The 17,297-nt window shown below is 38.0% G+C and overlaps 1 protein-coding gene and 1 pseudogene across 9 annotated transcripts in view; one reads left to right on the top strand and one right to left on the bottom strand.

The window, feature by feature from the left end:
• The window catches only part of NSD1 (nuclear receptor binding SET domain protein 1), a 152,664-nt gene that overhangs the window by 87,086 nt on the left and 48,281 nt on the right, over window positions 1-17,297 (bottom strand). Inside the window, exon 1 of one of the 9 annotated variants that reach the window (XM_055325655.1) lies at window positions 10,003-10,024. The exons of the other annotated variants lie outside the window; for them this stretch is intronic. Coding sequence (XP_055181630.1) covers window positions 10,003-10,005 — 3 coding nt within the window. The 5' untranslated portion in view covers window positions 10,006-10,024. Of the gene's footprint in view, window positions 1-10,002; window positions 10,025-17,297 lie in introns of those variants that run through there. 9 annotated transcript variants of the gene reach the window in all.
• On the top strand, window positions 13,745-14,198 carry LOC129509805 (coiled-coil-helix-coiled-coil-helix domain-containing protein 2-like; annotated as a pseudogene).

Raw genomic sequence — 17,297 nt, 5'->3', positions numbered from 1 at the left:
TCAGGAAAAAACTTGACATTTCTAGTCTCCAAAACTGTGATACAATTTGTTATTTAAGTCACCCACTTTGTTGTACTTTATTTCAGCAGCCCTAGAAAACCAATATATATACATCATCTTAATATATACATTATATATATACACATTATCTTAATCCTGAGAATTAAAATTAAACTGAGAATCAAAAAAGGTTAAATCACAGTAAGAAAAACAAAGATTTAAACTTGATTAATTCTAATTTTTTTAATATGACATATTTTTTCCTTTAATTTTAACTGAATAAATATAGCCAGAATTTTTTTTCCAAGTGTTTAAACCAAATCTAAAAATCAATTAGGTTCAGGGATCCCTGGGTGGCTCAGCGGTTTAGCGCCTGCATTCAGCCCAGGGCGTGATCCTGGAGTCCCAGGATCAAGTCCGGTGTCCGGCTCCTGGCATGGAGCCTGCTTCTCCCTCTGCCTGTGTCTCTGCCTCTCTCTCTCTCTCTCTCTCTCTCATGAATGAATGAATGAATGAATAAATCTTTTTTAAAATAAATAAATAAAATTAAAAAATAAAAATCAATTAGGTTCAAAATCTCCATTTCCATTCTTCCATTGACAGTAAAATGTTATTTCAACAGTAAACATTCCTGTATAAGCTTGTCACTGCTATTTTTTAAAAGACTGATATATCTCATTCAATCACAATCAAGAAGTGGCTCCTGAGCCAAAAGCTATGGTAAAAAGACAAAAACTTGGAGATCCCTGGGTGGCTCAGCGGTTTGGTGCCTGCCTTTGGCCCGGGGTGTGATCCTGGAGTCTCAGGATCGAATCCCACATCGGGCTCCCTGAGTGGAGCCTGCTTCTGCCTCTGCCTGTGTCTCTGGCTCTCTCTCTCTGTCTCTGTCTCTCATGAATAAATAAAATCTTTAAAAAAAAAAAAGACAAAAACTTTAAGGTAAAATCTTTAAGCATATTCGCTAATGAAATTTCCATCAAAGGTCCAAACCAGATTATATTGCATTTCTAAGATAAAATAAGCTCAGGTGGCCCAAGTATGTTCCTGCATGTATGGTATAAAACTTAAATGTGTTCCTTTTTAATGTTAATTGAATGTTACCACAGAGTAAATAATCCTTAGATACCAGTATTCTTACATGCATATCCAAAATTTAAGAGTTGAGTAAGCTACTTAAAATCAGCTAACTCACAGAACAACAATCATTTTTTCTTTAATTTTATAAGTGGTAAGGACATAACAAATCTATCCTCTTACAAATTTTAAGTTGTACCCCCCTCTCTCTTTGTCTCTCGCTCTCTAATAAATAAAATATTTTTAAAAATTAAAAAAAAAAAGAAAGAAAGATACAGAGAGAGAGGAAGAGACAGGCAGAAGGAGAAGCAGGCTCCCCATGGGGAACCCAATGTGGGACTTGATCCCAGGACCCCGGGATCACGCCTTGAGCCAAAGGCAGACACTCAACCACTGAACCACCCAGGCATCCCGAAAACAACTTTTTAGAGAATAGACAGTGATATAGAACTTGAAGTAAAGACCTAGGGGTAGATGTTATCACAGAACTCACTGCCAACTCTAGGATTCAGTTCTTGTTTTGTTTTGAGAGAGAAAGGCGGGGAAGAGCATATAGTGCGAACAAACAGGGGCACAGGGGATGGCAGAAGGAATAGGAGAGACAGAATCTTTTTTTTTTTTTTGAGAGAGAGAGAGAGAATCTTAACCGAGCTCCAGGCCCAGCAGACCCTAACACAGGACTAGATCTCAGGATTCTGAGATCATGATCTGAGCTGAAATCAAGAGTCAGTCCCTTAACCAACTGAGCAACCCAGGCACCACACAAATATAAATAAACTGATTTAAAATATCAAGTCTTGGCATGCCTCGATGGCTCAGTCATGATCTTAGTTAGGGTCGAGCCCCACATTGCTCCCTGTTCAGCAGGGAGTCTGCTTGTCCTTCTCCCTCTGTCACTCCCTCCATCTATTCGGGCTCACTCTCTCTCTCTCAAATAAAAAAATAATTAAAATAAATAAATTTAAAAATAAAATACCAAGTCTTAAAGGTGATACTAAGAATACATTGTACAATTACATGAAATTTACTTTGGAATTTCACCTTTTTCTACCTAATTAAAAATGACTCCCTTATTCTGATGATAGAAATAGGTAGTTCCACTATTTTACAAACAGGACACGTAAGGTGAGAGATTAAATCAGAATCACCGTGATGCTCCTTTAATATATTGAGTGAATAAAAATACAGATAATCTTACATTTGTGTTGTGTGCTTTACAAAAGCACGAATGATTTCATCATAATTTGATCATTTCAAAGCTTCTCTAAATGCCTATACACAGCACCAAGCCCACAGTAGGACTCAGAGACTATAATGACCTAAACAGAAAAAAAGAGACACTACCATACTACCTCTGTGTCTAACACTTAGCCCAGCATTTGACAAAAGACTGTATTTCAAAAATTACAATCTAGCATTCCACAAAATATGCTATGCTTTATTACTAAAAATAATAAACAACACTTAAGCATGTATTTCAAGCTAATTTCAAGGAGAGTCCTTTGCAAATCTGCCCTACAAGAAATACTACAGAGAGTTCTTCAGCTTTAGATAAAGGACAATAAACAATAGCTCAAGTCTACATGAATAAAGAACATGGTAAAGGTAACAGATGTAAATACAAAAGACAACACTTTTCCTGTATCTAACTTAAAAGACAACTGTGAGAAAAAAAAAAAAAAAGACAACTGTGTAGGGGCACCTGGGTGCTCAGTTGTTGAGCATCTGCCTTTGGAATCAAGTCGTGATCCCAAGGTCCTGGGACTGAGGTACAAGTCAGGCTGCCCATAGAGAGCCTGTTTCTCCCTCTGTCTATGTCTCTGCCTATCTCTCTCTGTCTCTCATGAATAAATAAATAAAATCTTGAAAAGACACCAGTAAGAGGAACTTGGGTGGATTAGTGGTTGAGCGTCTACCTTTGACTCAAGTCATAATCCCAAGGTCCTGAGATGGAGTCCTGCACCAGGCTCCTTGCAGGGACCCTGTATCTATCTCCCTCTGCCTATGTCTCTGCCTCTCTCTGTGTGTCTCTCGTGAATAAATAAAATATAAAAATAGGGCAGCCCCGGTGGCTCAGCGGTTTAGCGCCGCCTGCAGCCTGGGGTGTGATCCTGGAGACCCTAGGTCCGGCTCCCTGCATGGAGCCTGCTTCTCCCCCTGTCTGGGTCTCTGCCTCTCTCTCTCTCTCTCTTTTTCTTTATGAATAAATAAATAAAATCTTTAAATATATATATATATAATAAATAAAAAATAAAAGACAACTGTTTAATGCAAGTATCTTAAGTCTGTGTGGATGGGCACATGATATATAAAAATGTAATTAGGGATCCCTGAGTGGCGCAGTGGTTTGGCGCCTGCCTTTGGCCCAGGGCGCGATCCTGGAGACCCGGGATCGAATCCCACATCAGGCTCCCGGTGCATGGAGCCTGCTTCTCCCTCTGCCTATGTCTCTGCCTCTCTCTCTCTCTCCCTCTCTCTCTCTCTATCATAAATAAATAAAAATAAAAAAAAAATTAAAAAAAAAATAAATAAAAAATAAAAATGTAATTAGTTTTTTTTTTTAAAGATGTTATTTATTTATTTGACAGGAAAGAGCACAAGTAGGCAGAGTGGCAGGCAGGAGAGGGAAAAGCAGGCTCTGAGGAGAGAAACTGACACGAGGCATGATCCCAGGACCTTGGGATCATGACCTAAGCCAAAAGCAGATGCCTAACTGTCTGAGCTACCCCAGCGACCCAAAATGTAATTTGTATGACAATAAAATGACAAAGGAGATGACAAGGGCAGACCAATAAAGGAACAAAGTTTTATTACTATTAAAATTAACTTGATATTAATAATACAAACCACACTGTAACAAATTAAGACTTTAGTTGCAATCTCAATAACTAGAGCAACCACTAATAACTAAATTTGGAGTGGGGAGGGATGTGATCATATAAATGACAAGGAAATTAAAATTAAAATATTACCCTAGAAAATACCTATTTAACATAAAAGAAGGTAGTTATTAACAGGATCAGAGGAACAAAAACAAAAAATAGTAAAATGGCAGATATCAATCCTACCTTATCACTACTTAGATAAAATGTATATGTATTTAAGGGACACCTGGGTGGCTCAGCTGTTGAGCATCTGCCTTTGGCTCAGGGCATGATCCTGGGGTCCTGGGATGGAGTCCCGCATCGGGCTCCCCGCAAGCAGACTGATTCTCCCTCTGCGTATGTCTCTGCCTCTCTCTCTGTGTCTCTCATGAATAGATAAATAAAATCTTAAAAAAAAAAAAAAGTTGAAAGCAAAAGGTTGGAAAATAAATAAAATGCAATAGTAACAGAGAGGGCTAGCTTCTTCTTTACATTAACACCACAGAAAATATACTTAAAGGCAAAAGTGGTTACTACACGGATGCCTGGGTGGCTCAGCGGTTGAGCATCTATCTGCCTTTGACTCAGGGCATGATCCCAGGGCTCAGGATCGAGTCCCACTTCCAGCTCCTGCAGAGAGCCTGCTTCTCCCTCTGTGTGTCTGCCTCTTTCTTTGTCTCTCGTGAATAAATAAATAAATAAAATCTTTAAAAAAATGGTTACTAAAGATCAAAATTCTATGATAAAAATGTCAATCTAAGAGGAAGGTTTAACAATTACAAACACCATGCATCAAACCAGACTTCCAAATTCATGAGGCCATAATGGACAGAAATGTGAAAAAGAGAAACAACAAAAGAGACTTCAAAACCCAACTGCAGGGGCACCTGGGTGGCTCAGTGGTTGAGTGTCTGTCTCCCTCAGGTCTTGATCCCACGATCCTGGGATCGAGTCCCTCATAAGGTTCCTCGAGGGAAGCCTGCTTCTCCCTCTGCCTCTGTCTCTGTCATAAACAAATAAAGTCTTAAAAACAAAAAACCAACTTGCAGTACAGGAGAGATTTGGATGATCCATAAAGACACAGAAGTACTGAATAGTACTATAAACCAACTAGACCTAACAGGCATCTGAAGAACATTCTACTAAACAACCACAAAGTCAGTCTTCTAAGTACAAGTTAACATTCTCAGGGATAGACCATATGTTAGGCCAAAAAATAAAATTAAAAGAACTGAAATACAGAATGTATTTTCCAACCACAATGGAACAAAATTAAAAGTAAAAAAGACAAGAAACACTGGGATATTAAACAACACACTACTAAATAACCAGTAAGTCAAAGAATTCACATGGTAAGTTAGAAAATAGTCTGAATGAAAATGAACACAAAACATATCACAACTTAAAAGATGCAGCAAAAGCAATTCTTAGAGGGATGTTAATAGCTGTAGACATCTGTGTTTCTTTAAAATTTCTCATACACCCTAAACTTTCATCTTAATAAGCTAGAAAAGGAACTAGCAGACTATATCTAAAGCAAGCAGAAAGAATAATAAAGATTAGAGAGAAAATTAAGAATAGAAAATCAAGAATAGTGGGATCCCTGGGTGGCGCAACAGTTTGGCGCCTGCCTTTGGCCCAGGGCGCGATCCTGGAGACCCGGGATCGAATCCCACGTCGGGCTCCCGGTGCATGGAGCCTGCTTCTCCCTCTGCCTCTCTCTCTCTCTCTCTCTCTCTCTCTCTCTCTCTCTCTGTGACTATCATAAATAAATTAAAAAATTAAAAATAAATAAAAAAGAAAAAAGAAAGAAAAAAAAAGAAAATCAAGAATAGTAAAAATTGGACAAAACCGAGATTTGATTCTTTGAAAAGATCAACACAATTGATAAATCCTTAGCTAGGTGCATCAAGAATAAAAGAAGACTCAAATTACTAAAATCAGAAATAAAAGTGTAGACATCACTACTGACTCTACAGGAACAAAAAGGATTATAAGAGTAGTATGAATAACTGTATACAAATGGATAAAACCTAGATGAAACAGCCCAAATCCAAGAAACAAAAAACCTACCAAGACTAAATGACATAAAAACAGTATATTTGAATAGATCTGTAACTATTAAGGAGACTGACTCAGTAATGAGTAACCAAAAAATGTCCCAAAAAAGAAAAGCCTTGGACCTACTTTATACATTTAAATAAAAACATCCATTTCTCTCAAACTTTTCCAAAAACTAGTGAGGAACATGCCCTTATTCATTGAGGCCAGCATCATTCTCATACCAAAGCCAGATGAATACCCCGTAAGAAAAAGAAAACTACAGACCAATACCCTTTATAAACATTGATGCGAAGATCTTCAATAAAATACTAGCAAAATAAATGAACATTAAAAAAAAAAAAAGCATAATACAGGGCGCCTGTATTGGTGGCTCAGATGGTTAAGTGTCTGCCTTTGGCTCAGGTCATGATCTCAGGGTCCTGGGATCAAGTCCCCCACTGGGCTCCTCACTCAACAGGGGTCTGCTTCTCCCTTTACCCCTACCTCTGCCCCCTGTTCATGCTCTGTCTCAAATTAATGAATAAAAATTTTTAAAAAATAAAATAAAATCATTATTTTTCTTAAAGATTTATTTATTTTGAAAGAGAGGGAGGGAGCATGAGTGAAAGGGGCAAAGGGAGAGAGAATCCCAAGCAAACTCTGCATGTGTTTATTAACCAACTGTGCCACCCAGGCACCCCTGAAATCATTATTTTGTATAGCTAAATCTAACATAATCTTTTATATGTCATTAAAAAAACAATTAACTAGGGCAGCCCAGGTGGCTCAGCAGTTTAGCGCCACCTTCAGCCCAGGCCATGATCCTGGAGACCCGAGATCGAATTCCACGTCAGGCTCCCTCCATGGAGCCTGCTTCTCCCTCTGCCTGTGTCTCTGTCTCTCTCTGTGTATGTATGTGTCTCTCATGAATAAATAAATAAAATCTTAAAAAAAATCAATTAACTATAGTGGAATAAAAAAATCAATAAAAACCAATAGCGACAACAAAAAAACCATACACCATGACCCAATGGGAATTTATTCCTGGAAAACAGGATTGTTCAACATTTGAAATTAGTAAATTTAATATACCACACAAACAGAATGGATAAAAATCATATGATCATCAACACTGATGAAAAAAATATTTAGCAAAATTCAATACTTAGCTGTGAGGGAAATAAAACACTCAAAAACAAACCAGTAATAGGAAACTATTTCCATATATTAAAAGTCAACTTTCCATATAATAAAAGAGCAACTAGGTAGGAAAAAGAAATAACCACATTGGAAACGAATAAATAAAATTATCTCTATTTGCAGAACTCATAAAGATTCCACAAAAAAAATTTAAAATAAATTCAGCAAACTAGGATGATACAAAATCAACATACAAAACTCAGCTAAAATTCTACACATTAATGATGAACTATCCAGGGATGCCTGGGTGGCTCAGCAGTTGAGTGTCTGCCTTTGGCTCAGGGCCTGATCCTCAATTTCCGAGATCAAGTTCTGCATTGGGCTCCTTGCATAGAGCCTGCTTCTCCTCTCTCTGTCTGTGTCTCTGCCTCTCTTTCTGTATTTCTCATTAATAAATACATAAAATATTAAAAAAAAAAAAAAAAAAGCCTATCCAGAGCACTAGGTGACTCAGTTAGTTCAGTGTCTGCCTTGGCTCCTTCTGCCACTCCCCTGCTGGTGCTCTCTTTCTCCTTCTCAAACCAACAACTAAATCTAAAAAAAAAAAAAAAAAAAAAAAAAGAACAAGCCAAAAGGGAAATAAAGAAGTCCTTGAAGAACATCAAGGAGAATAAAATACCTAATAATTAATCAAAGAAATAAAAGACGTATAATAAAAACCACAAAATGTTGCTGAAAGAAATTAAAGAGAATACATGGACAGAAATGCTTATTTATGGATTAGAAGACTTGATATTAAGATATTACTACTATTCAAAGTGATCTACAGATTCAATGAATCCCTGTAATAATCAGAATGACTTTTTAAAGATTTCACTATTCATATGAAATCCAAGGGAACCTGAAACAAAGCAATAATGAGAAAGGCTAGCTATAGCTACTTCCTGATTTCAAAACTTTTTTTTTAAAGATTTTATTTATTTATTCATGAGAGACACACAGAGAGAGAAAGAGAGAGAGAGAGAGGCAGAGACACAGGCAGAGGGAGAAGCAGGCTCCACGCAGAGAGCCTGATGTGGGACTTAATCCCGGGACTCCAAGATCACGTCCTGGACCAAAGGCAGGTGCTAAACCATTGAGCCACCCAGGGATCCCCCTGATTTCAAAACTTACAAATAGCTACATTAGTCAAAATACTCGGGTGGCTGGCTGAGTTGATAAAGCATATGACTCTTGATCTCAGGGTCCTAAGGTCAAGCACCTATTTGGCATGGAGTCTATTTAAAAAAAACAACAACAAAACACTGTGCAACTACTATCACAAAGATATACTGACCAAGAAAACAGAATAGAAAAATATTCTCTATTTTGTTTAGAGAGAAATATTCTCTCTAAATATTCCAGAAATAAATCCTTGCATATATGGTCAAATGATTTTGACAACAGTACTAACAAACCATTCAATAGGGAAAAGACAGCCTTTTTCAACAAATGGTAGTGGGAAAACTGGGTATCTACATACAAAGGAATGAAATTATACACTAACACCATATACAAAAATTAACTCAAAATCGATCAAAGAGGGGCACCCGGGGGGTCAGGATGGAATCAGAGACCTGCTTAGGTTATTGCAATAATAATGCAGATGAGAGGTAACAGTTACATGAATCAATCTAGGATGGTGAAGGGGACAAGAAATAGGCAACGCCAATGAAATTTATGCTGATGGACTGAATATGGATGTTACAGAGAGAACTCAAGGATCATGCTAAAAGTTTAGGTCTTAAATACTGCGAAGATGGAGTTGCCATTCATTAAAATGGAAAAGACTATAGGAGAAAACAGATTTGGGGAATAAACAGCTGAAACTTGGCTTTGCCCCTCTCCCCAGTCACGTACTCTCACTTTCTCTCTAAAAAAAGTAATCAATCTTTAAAAGAAAAAAAAAGCCACTATATATATGATGCAGGAATTCTGAGATAAGATTCAAGCTAGATGTGGTCCAGATAAAAAATCATCAACAAAGTGAGCTAGACAGAGAAAGGTACCTGAGACTAAGGTTTGAGGCATAAAATAGGTAAGGATTCTTTTTAACCTCTAATAGAACTGCTTGATCAAGAGACTCGATTCTATTCATAATTCTATCTTGAGGGAAAGAAAAAAAAAAAGAAATACCCAAGTTCTTAGAAATAACATATTACTATTTTTTTTAAGATTTTATTTATTTATTTGGAGAGGAGGGAGAGAATGAATGCAAAGGTAGGGGCTGGGGGCAAGGGAGAGAGAAAGAATCTCAGTCAGCCTCAATACTCAGTGCAGAGCCTGACATGGGGCTTGATCTCATAACCCTGAGATCATGGCCTAAGCCAAAACCAAGAATTAGACACTTAACTGTCTGAGCCACCCAGGCACTCCACTTACCACTACTATTTAATCAATTTTAGTATGGTCTCTTGAAAAGCAACATAATACTCTTTGAAACAATACTCACAATCCTGGGACTCCATCCTAAGAAATAATACAAAAAGAAGGTAAAAGACTAAGGGCTAAAAATGTATTTTCACTTCATCATTAACTGTAATAACAAAAGTGAACGTAACAACAAAAAGATAGCTAAGCAAATTTAGAACAATTTGCTGGTCTATTAAACAGTCCTTAAAAATTACTATGGGAAACCAGGAGAGAGGCAAACCAACAAACTGATGGTTACCAGAAGGGAGGTAGTGGAGGATATTATCAATAGGTGATGGAGATTAAGTTCACTTGTAATGACCACCAGGTAATGTATGCAACCATTCAATCACTATATTGTAAATGTGAGACAAATATTACACTGTTATGTTAAATAATGGAATTTAAATAAAAACTTTTAAAAATTTACCATGGGAAGCCAGGAAAGTATGCTGTAAAGAAGAAAAAATACAAAAAAATGTTATTTAAAGATGTTATTACCACTAGAGTGCCTGGGTAGCTCAGTAAATTCAGTGACCAACTCTTGTTTATAGCTCAGGCCATGATCAAGGTTGAAGGATCAAGCCCTGTTGGGTTCTGCCTGGGCACAGAGTCCGCTTGGGATTCTCTCTTCCCCCCCACCATCCCCCCATATACACTCTCACTTGCTTGTTCTCAAATAAATAAAACCTTTTAAAAAATAAAGATGTTATTACCTTTGTGGAACACTGGTATTTTTACATTTTTTTAACTGGTATTATATTTGTATAATAAATAGACAAATTTTCACTGTTAGGTACAGAACTCTGTAGTTTCCTTTTAAATCATGTAAATAGTTATACAAAATTCAGTTAAAAAGATAAAACAAGCAAAACCATCTAAACGGGTCCTTTAATTCCTCCCATTACTCCTCAGTCATTTTAGGATATATTGTTTAACAATACTAAGAAACCTTAGGTTACTTGATAGTAGAGATTACGGATTATCTAGAATGTCACATAATAGCAGATGCCCAGATAATGTTTGCTGAGTTGATTAAATTTAGCTCAAGTGATTCATGTTGGATAACTTAATCATTCGAATATTTACTAAGTTTGGAAAGTGGAAAACAGTGATTATTTCTAGGGGGTGAAAATCATAAGACTCAAATTTATTATTTTTCTCCAGTAAAGATTTATTTTCAAGGAAACGATTTTTCTTTATATTTAAGCATTTTATAAATATTCTGAGTACCAGACTATACTTTCAGGGATTATTTCTACAGGTCAATACTAGTGAAAAAATATATATTCTGAGTGGCATATAACAGAATGTAGAGATGGAACAAACAAGCCCCATGGGAGCTTAATCTCTCTGAAAGAGACAAATGAACAAAATAAAATCCTATAACTGCTAAACTGGGATTGGGGTGGGAGGTAGAGGGATCTTAGGGAAGGAAGATTATTAGTAACAAATTTATTATTCGTAACAAGTTATTTTTATTTATTATTTTATTTATAAATAAAATTATTAGTAACAAATTTCTCAGAACAAACCTCAAGAGATAATGACAAAGTAAAAACAGCTGATTCCTTCCTGTTAAAATAAGAATCTAGATACTATTTCTGTTTCTAATCTCCTATTTTACCATTCTCTACTTCAAAAGCTTACACCAAGCTGTCCACAGTCCCCCTCTGAGATCATGCTCTTTATCCTTCCATCTCCTTTCTGACAGGAATTCCTCTTTCTCCTAGGTCTCCTCAGGACACCTTACTTCCAACATCTCCTATCTCTTGACTTAGCCAAGTGCCTCTCTATTATATCCTATGCCTATCTCTTAACTTACCATTATATTGGGTTTATAATTTATCTATTCCACCATTCTAAACTTCAGGAAGACAAGGTATCATCCACTCATGTATCTCCATTTCTGGGACAAAATACATGTTAATAAAAACAATGTTTTAATTGAACTGAAATAGGCTACAATGAATCATTTCCTAAGCAGCAAAATTAGACGCTTATTCTGTCCACTTAGGCACCTATCAATACTTATCAGTCCTTAATCCACAACACTCTCACATGTCTTAAAAAGATAAATGATACCCAAAAAAGATAAATGATATTATTTATACATATCTAACTTTACAGGTCTTTACTTCAAAGATGACCTGCAATCAGTCACTACCACAGAATTCCCTGGTTTGGAAATGGGCAATACCACTATATTTGGGAGAAGAACAGCACATTAGAAATTTTTTTTTTTAAGATTTTATTTATTTACTCATGAGAGACACACAGAGAGAGGGAGGCAGAGACACAGGCAGAGGGAGAAGCAGGCTCCATGCAGGGAGCCTGACGTGGGACTCGTTCCGGGTCTCCAGGATCACCCCCTAGCTGAAGGTGATGCTAATCCACTGAACCACCAGGGCTCCCCCAGCATATTAGAATTAATCACAGATTGGGCTCAGCGGTTACTGAGCCACACACTGAGGAATTGCTAAATAAAATAACTGTACTAAGGATAGTGATTTAGCTAGCTGCATTGGGCACAATAAAAATCAGACACTGTGCTGAACGCTTAACAATTACCTCATAACCTCACAGTATCTTCTAGAAGAGTACTTTCTCCACATTATGGATGAAAAAACTGAGGCAGAAATTATTTCAATTTGCCTAAATTCACAAAAGTAGTATGAAAAATAGCAATACAGGAAAGGATTCAAACTGACTTCATAAAAATGCCTTTTACATTGTACCAGTCTAATTCCCCCAGATGATAACCCAGAATTTTCTTAGAAAGGATTCTGGGGATCCCTGGGTGGCTCAGCAGTATGGCACCTGCCTTCGGCCCAGGGTGTGACCCTAGAGTCCCGGGATCAAGTCACACATCAGTCTCCCTGCTCCTGGAGCCTGCTTCTCTGCTTCTCTCTCTCTGTGTGTCTCTCATGAATAAATAAAATCAAGAAAGAAAGGAAGAAAGAAAGAAAAGAAAGAAAAGAAAAGAAAAGAAAAGAAAAGAAAAGAAAAGAAAAGAAAAGAAAAGAAAAGAAAAGAAAGAAAGGAAGGAAGGATTCTATATAAATGAATTTTCCACAGTATATAAATGTAACTTCTATCCCTCCAACATTTGGAAAGTCCCAATATTCCTTGATCAAGAAAAACTTTAAGTCACATAAGCAAAGCCACTGAAGCTGTCCTACAGCTGTCAAAATAGTTTCTAGTTTGCTATTAGCCTTTTCTTGAGCCAAGGGAGGAACTGACTAAAATCTCAGATGAGAACATGGTATATAGTTTAGAAAAGTAAATTTTTTTTTTTTTAAATTAGACTCCACACCCAGCATGGAGAACAACCCAGGGCTTGAATTTACAAGCCTGAGATTGAGACCTGAGCTGAGATCAAGAGTTAAATATTCGGGAATCCCTGGGTGGCTCAGAGGTTTAGCACCTGCCTTTGGCCCACAGCGTGATCCTGGAGTCCCAGGATCAAGTCCTGCGTTGGGCTCCCTACATGGGGCCTGCTTCTCCCTCTGCCTGTATCTCTGCCTCTCTCTGTGTCTCTCATGAATAAATAAAATCTTTGAAAAAAAGTCTCCCCTTACCCACAGTTTTGCTTTTCACAATTTCAATTACCTTTGGTCAACCTCAGTCCAGAAGTAGATATAGCAGCCTAATGTTTCAATACAATGCCTATTATCACTCACCTCACTTCATCTCATCATATAGGCATTTTATAACCTCATATCATCACAGGAAAAAGGATAAATATACCACTGACAGATGAATGGATAAAGAAACTGTGGTGTATACATACACAATGGAATATTATTCAGCCATAAAAAGAAAGACTGAGATCTTGCCATTTGCAACAACACGGCTGGACCTAGAAGGTACTATGCTAAGTGAAGTCAGAAAAGACAAACATATGATTTCACTTATGTGTAGAATATAAAATATAAACAAAAGGTACAATCAGACCTGTAAATACAAACAGCTGATGACTGCCAGAAGGGAGGGAGTTGGGCAGATGGGCAAAATGGGTAAAGTGGAGTGGGAGATACAGGTTTCCAGTTATGGAAAGAGTAAGTCACAGGAATAAAAGCCCTGATATAAGGAATATAGTCAATAGTATTGTAATAAAGGTCTCCACTGAGTGTCAGGCTTCTGGACGCCGTGCTCCTGTACCAGTAGACATGCTGCATGGAAGCCGTAGCCGCACCTCTGGCACGGCCCCTCCGGCCAGGTGGGCACCTCAGATGAGAGCTGCATCTAGACCAGCGCCAGCCGCTCAGCCGCCAGCAGCAGCTTGCCAACTGCTATTGGCTCACCTGCTGCACCCTGGCAGCCAGGTCTCAGGGCCCAGATGGCAACCACTGCAGCTGGAGTGGCTGCAGGCTTTGCTGACAGGCACATGATTGGTCATGCCATTACTGGGGACTTCGCTGGAAGTAACGCTGAGCATTCAAGGCCGGACATCACTGACCAGGAGCCTCAGGGAACCCAGTGAGCATACCAGCAACAGCAGAAGCAGTTTAGCCTGAGATGAAACCGTTCCTGGAGTGTGCCCAGAACCAGGGTGACCTAAATCTTTGTGAAGGTTTCAGCAAGCTACTGAAACAATGCAGATCTGCAAATGGATTAGCCTAATCAAGAAGTTCAAATTGGAAGATATGGAAACTCATCAATCATGACCAAGTTAATTTAGCATAAAAATATAATAAATAGTGAAGATATAAAGTATAAAACCACCAGTTAAACCTCTCCATCATTAAATACAGCTTTCTTCAAAATTGTAATGAAAAAGGATATTTTTAGTATACAAGTTCATTGAGATGGTTTGAGTTTGGGGTAGGGCAGATGTTTGTGTGCCTCCTTAAATCACCTTTTGTGATGTTATCATTTGTGAATTAATTAGAATAAAATGATTTTCTACCCCCACCCCAAAAAAATCGTATTGTAAGAGAATTGCATGGTGACAGACAGTAGCTACACTTGCAGGAAGCAGAGCATAGGAGTTGCTGAATCATTATGTTGTGTATCTGAAACTAATGTAACATTGTATTTCAAGTATACTCAAATAAAAAATAAAAAACCACGTAACTTTTATTATAGTATATTGCCATAAATTTTCTATTTTATCATTATTGTTAATATCTTAATGTGCCTAATTTCTAAATTAAACTTTGTCATAGGTATATATGCATAGGAAAAAACAATGTAAATATAGTGTTTGGTTCTAAAAAATTTTTAAATTAAAACTAAAATTTAAAAAAAAAAAAGGGGATCCCTGGGTGGCGCAGCGGATTAGCGCCTGCCTTTGGCCCAGGGCCCGATCCTGGAGACTCGGGATCGAATCCCACGTCGGGCTCCTGGTGCATGGAGCCTGCTTCTCCCTCTGCCTGTGTCTCTGCCTCTCTCTCTGTCTCTCTGTGTGATTATCATAAATAAATAAAAATTAAAAAAAATATATATATATATATAGTTCAGTTCTATTCTTGGTTTTAGTCATCACAGGGGCTTTGGAATATATTCCCCATGAATGAGGAATGGAGACTCATGAATTATTTCAAAATCTTGAAATTAAGTCTGACTCTTATCCTGAGTAACAACATTCAAAGGCTCTCTTTTTTATCTTAATTATTAGTATGAAGCCATTTTTTGAGAGATAGTACAGTGTAATGGTTAAAAGCATAGGCTCTCTGCAGTCATGCTTCCTGAAACCTTTATAAAGAGCCTGGCTCAGGATGGCAGCCTGGGTGGCTCAGTGGTTTAGCACCTCTGCCTCTCTGTCTCTCTCATGAATAAATAAAATCCTTAAAAAAGTTTTTTAAAAAAGAGCCTGGCTCATAGTAACAATTCATTTTTTTTCAAGATTTTATTTATTTGTTCATGAGAGAGACATGGGGGGGGTGGGCAGAGACACAGGCAGAGGGAGAAGCAGGTAGCCCGATGTGGGACTCGATCCCAAACAAGACTCCAGGATTACACCCTGGGCCGAAGGCAGGGGCTAACTGCTAAACCACCCAGCAGGGATCCCCTAGTAACAATTCAAAAAGCAGTGGCTCTAATATTATTCACTGTATTTCTTTGAAAAGTTACATTATTTCCATTTCTTTTACTCAATTACATAATTAACATGAGAGTATAGGCACTCAACTTCCATTCAGCACTATGTTAATGAAAAAATATTTCAAATACCAAATAAATAAATAATATTTAAATAGAAACAAATAGAAAATAAATAGAAACAAAATTTAAATAGAAACAAAATTTAGGGACATGTGGGTGGCTTGATTGGTTGGGATTCCAAGTCTTGATTTCAGCTCAGGTGGTGATCCTGGGTTTGAGCTCAGGTGGAGATCCTGTGTTTGAGCCCTGCATGTGGCTCCACACTCAGCAGGGAGTCTGCTTGAGTTTTTCTCTCTCCCTCTGCCCCTTCCCCCACTCATGCACACAGGCACACACACCTGCACACTCTCTATTTCATGAATAAATAAATCTTTTTAAAAAATAGAAACAATTTAGAGGGGCACCTGGGGGGCTCAGTTGGTTAAGCATCCACCTTTTGATTTCAGATCAATTCATAATCTCAGGTAGTGGAATACAGCCTCATACAGCCTGCACTCACCAGGAAGTCGGCCTGAAATTGTTTTCCTCTGCCCCTCCTCGTAACTCTTACATGCACACTCTCTCTAAAATAAATCTTAAAAAAAAAAAAAAAACAAAAAAAACACAATTTCACACAATTCCAATGCTATTACTATCTTTCTAAAAAACCTTCGTTACCTCCCTATTACTCAAAATACAGTACTCAAGGGATCCCCAGGTGGCTCAGCAGTTTGGAGCCTGCCTTCGGCCCAGGGTGTGATCCTGGAGTCCTGGGATCAAGTCCCACGTCTGGCTCCCTGCATGGAGCCTGCTTCTCCCTCTGCCTGTCTCTGCCTCTCTCTCTCTGTGTCTCTCATGAATAAATAAATAAAATCTTACAAAAAAAAAATACAGTACGCAAATACAGTACATACCACCTATCCAAATAGACTTCAAGACCCTCTGTAAACTGACTCCAATCCATTCACTCCACCTTATTTGCTAAATAATCTCCTTATTACATCTTAAAATCTAACCAGAGTATCATTTGTATCACATAGTTCCCCATATGGCATTCCTCCTGCCTCAGGGTGCGTGCACTACTACACTTTCACTGTGCCTTGTTTAAATCTGTCCTATGCTTCCTTCAAGACCCAGGTTGAAGAACATAAACCCTTCCCTCCTCAAATAACCAACTCCCATGGCATCTTGCCCTTTTGGCAGTGCTGATTTGCTATATTGCAAATTAATCATGTTAGAGATGCAGCTATTGTTCCTGCTATTAAGGAATTGTCTTGGATCATTTTTATTAAGGACTCTATATAACACATGATAGGAATGTGTAGACACATAAAGTCACATTATGAAATTCAAAATATGCTTATAAATCATTCCCCTTTCTTTTAGTCTAGTTTAAATCTAGTAAGAAAATCTACAGTATAACTTACTAAAAATGTTCTTTCTGACAGAGAGAACGGGAGGGGCAGAGAGACCGAATGACTTGTTCAAGACTCTGGGAGATGGGGATCCCTGGGTGGCGCAGCGGTTTGGCGCCTGCTTTTGGCCCAGGGCACAATCCTGAAGACCCGGGATCGAATCCCACGTTGGGCTCCTGGTGCATGGAGCCTGCTTCTCCCTCTGCCTGTGTGTCTCTGCCTC

The sequence above is a fragment of the Nyctereutes procyonoides genome, unplaced genomic scaffold (assembly GCF_905146905.1).
Source record: "Nyctereutes procyonoides isolate TBG_1078 unplaced genomic scaffold, NYPRO_anot_genome, whole genome shotgun sequence".
NCBI lineage: Eukaryota > Metazoa > Chordata > Mammalia > Carnivora > Canidae > Nyctereutes > Nyctereutes procyonoides.
This window is presented reverse-complemented; position numbering and strand designations above follow the sequence as displayed.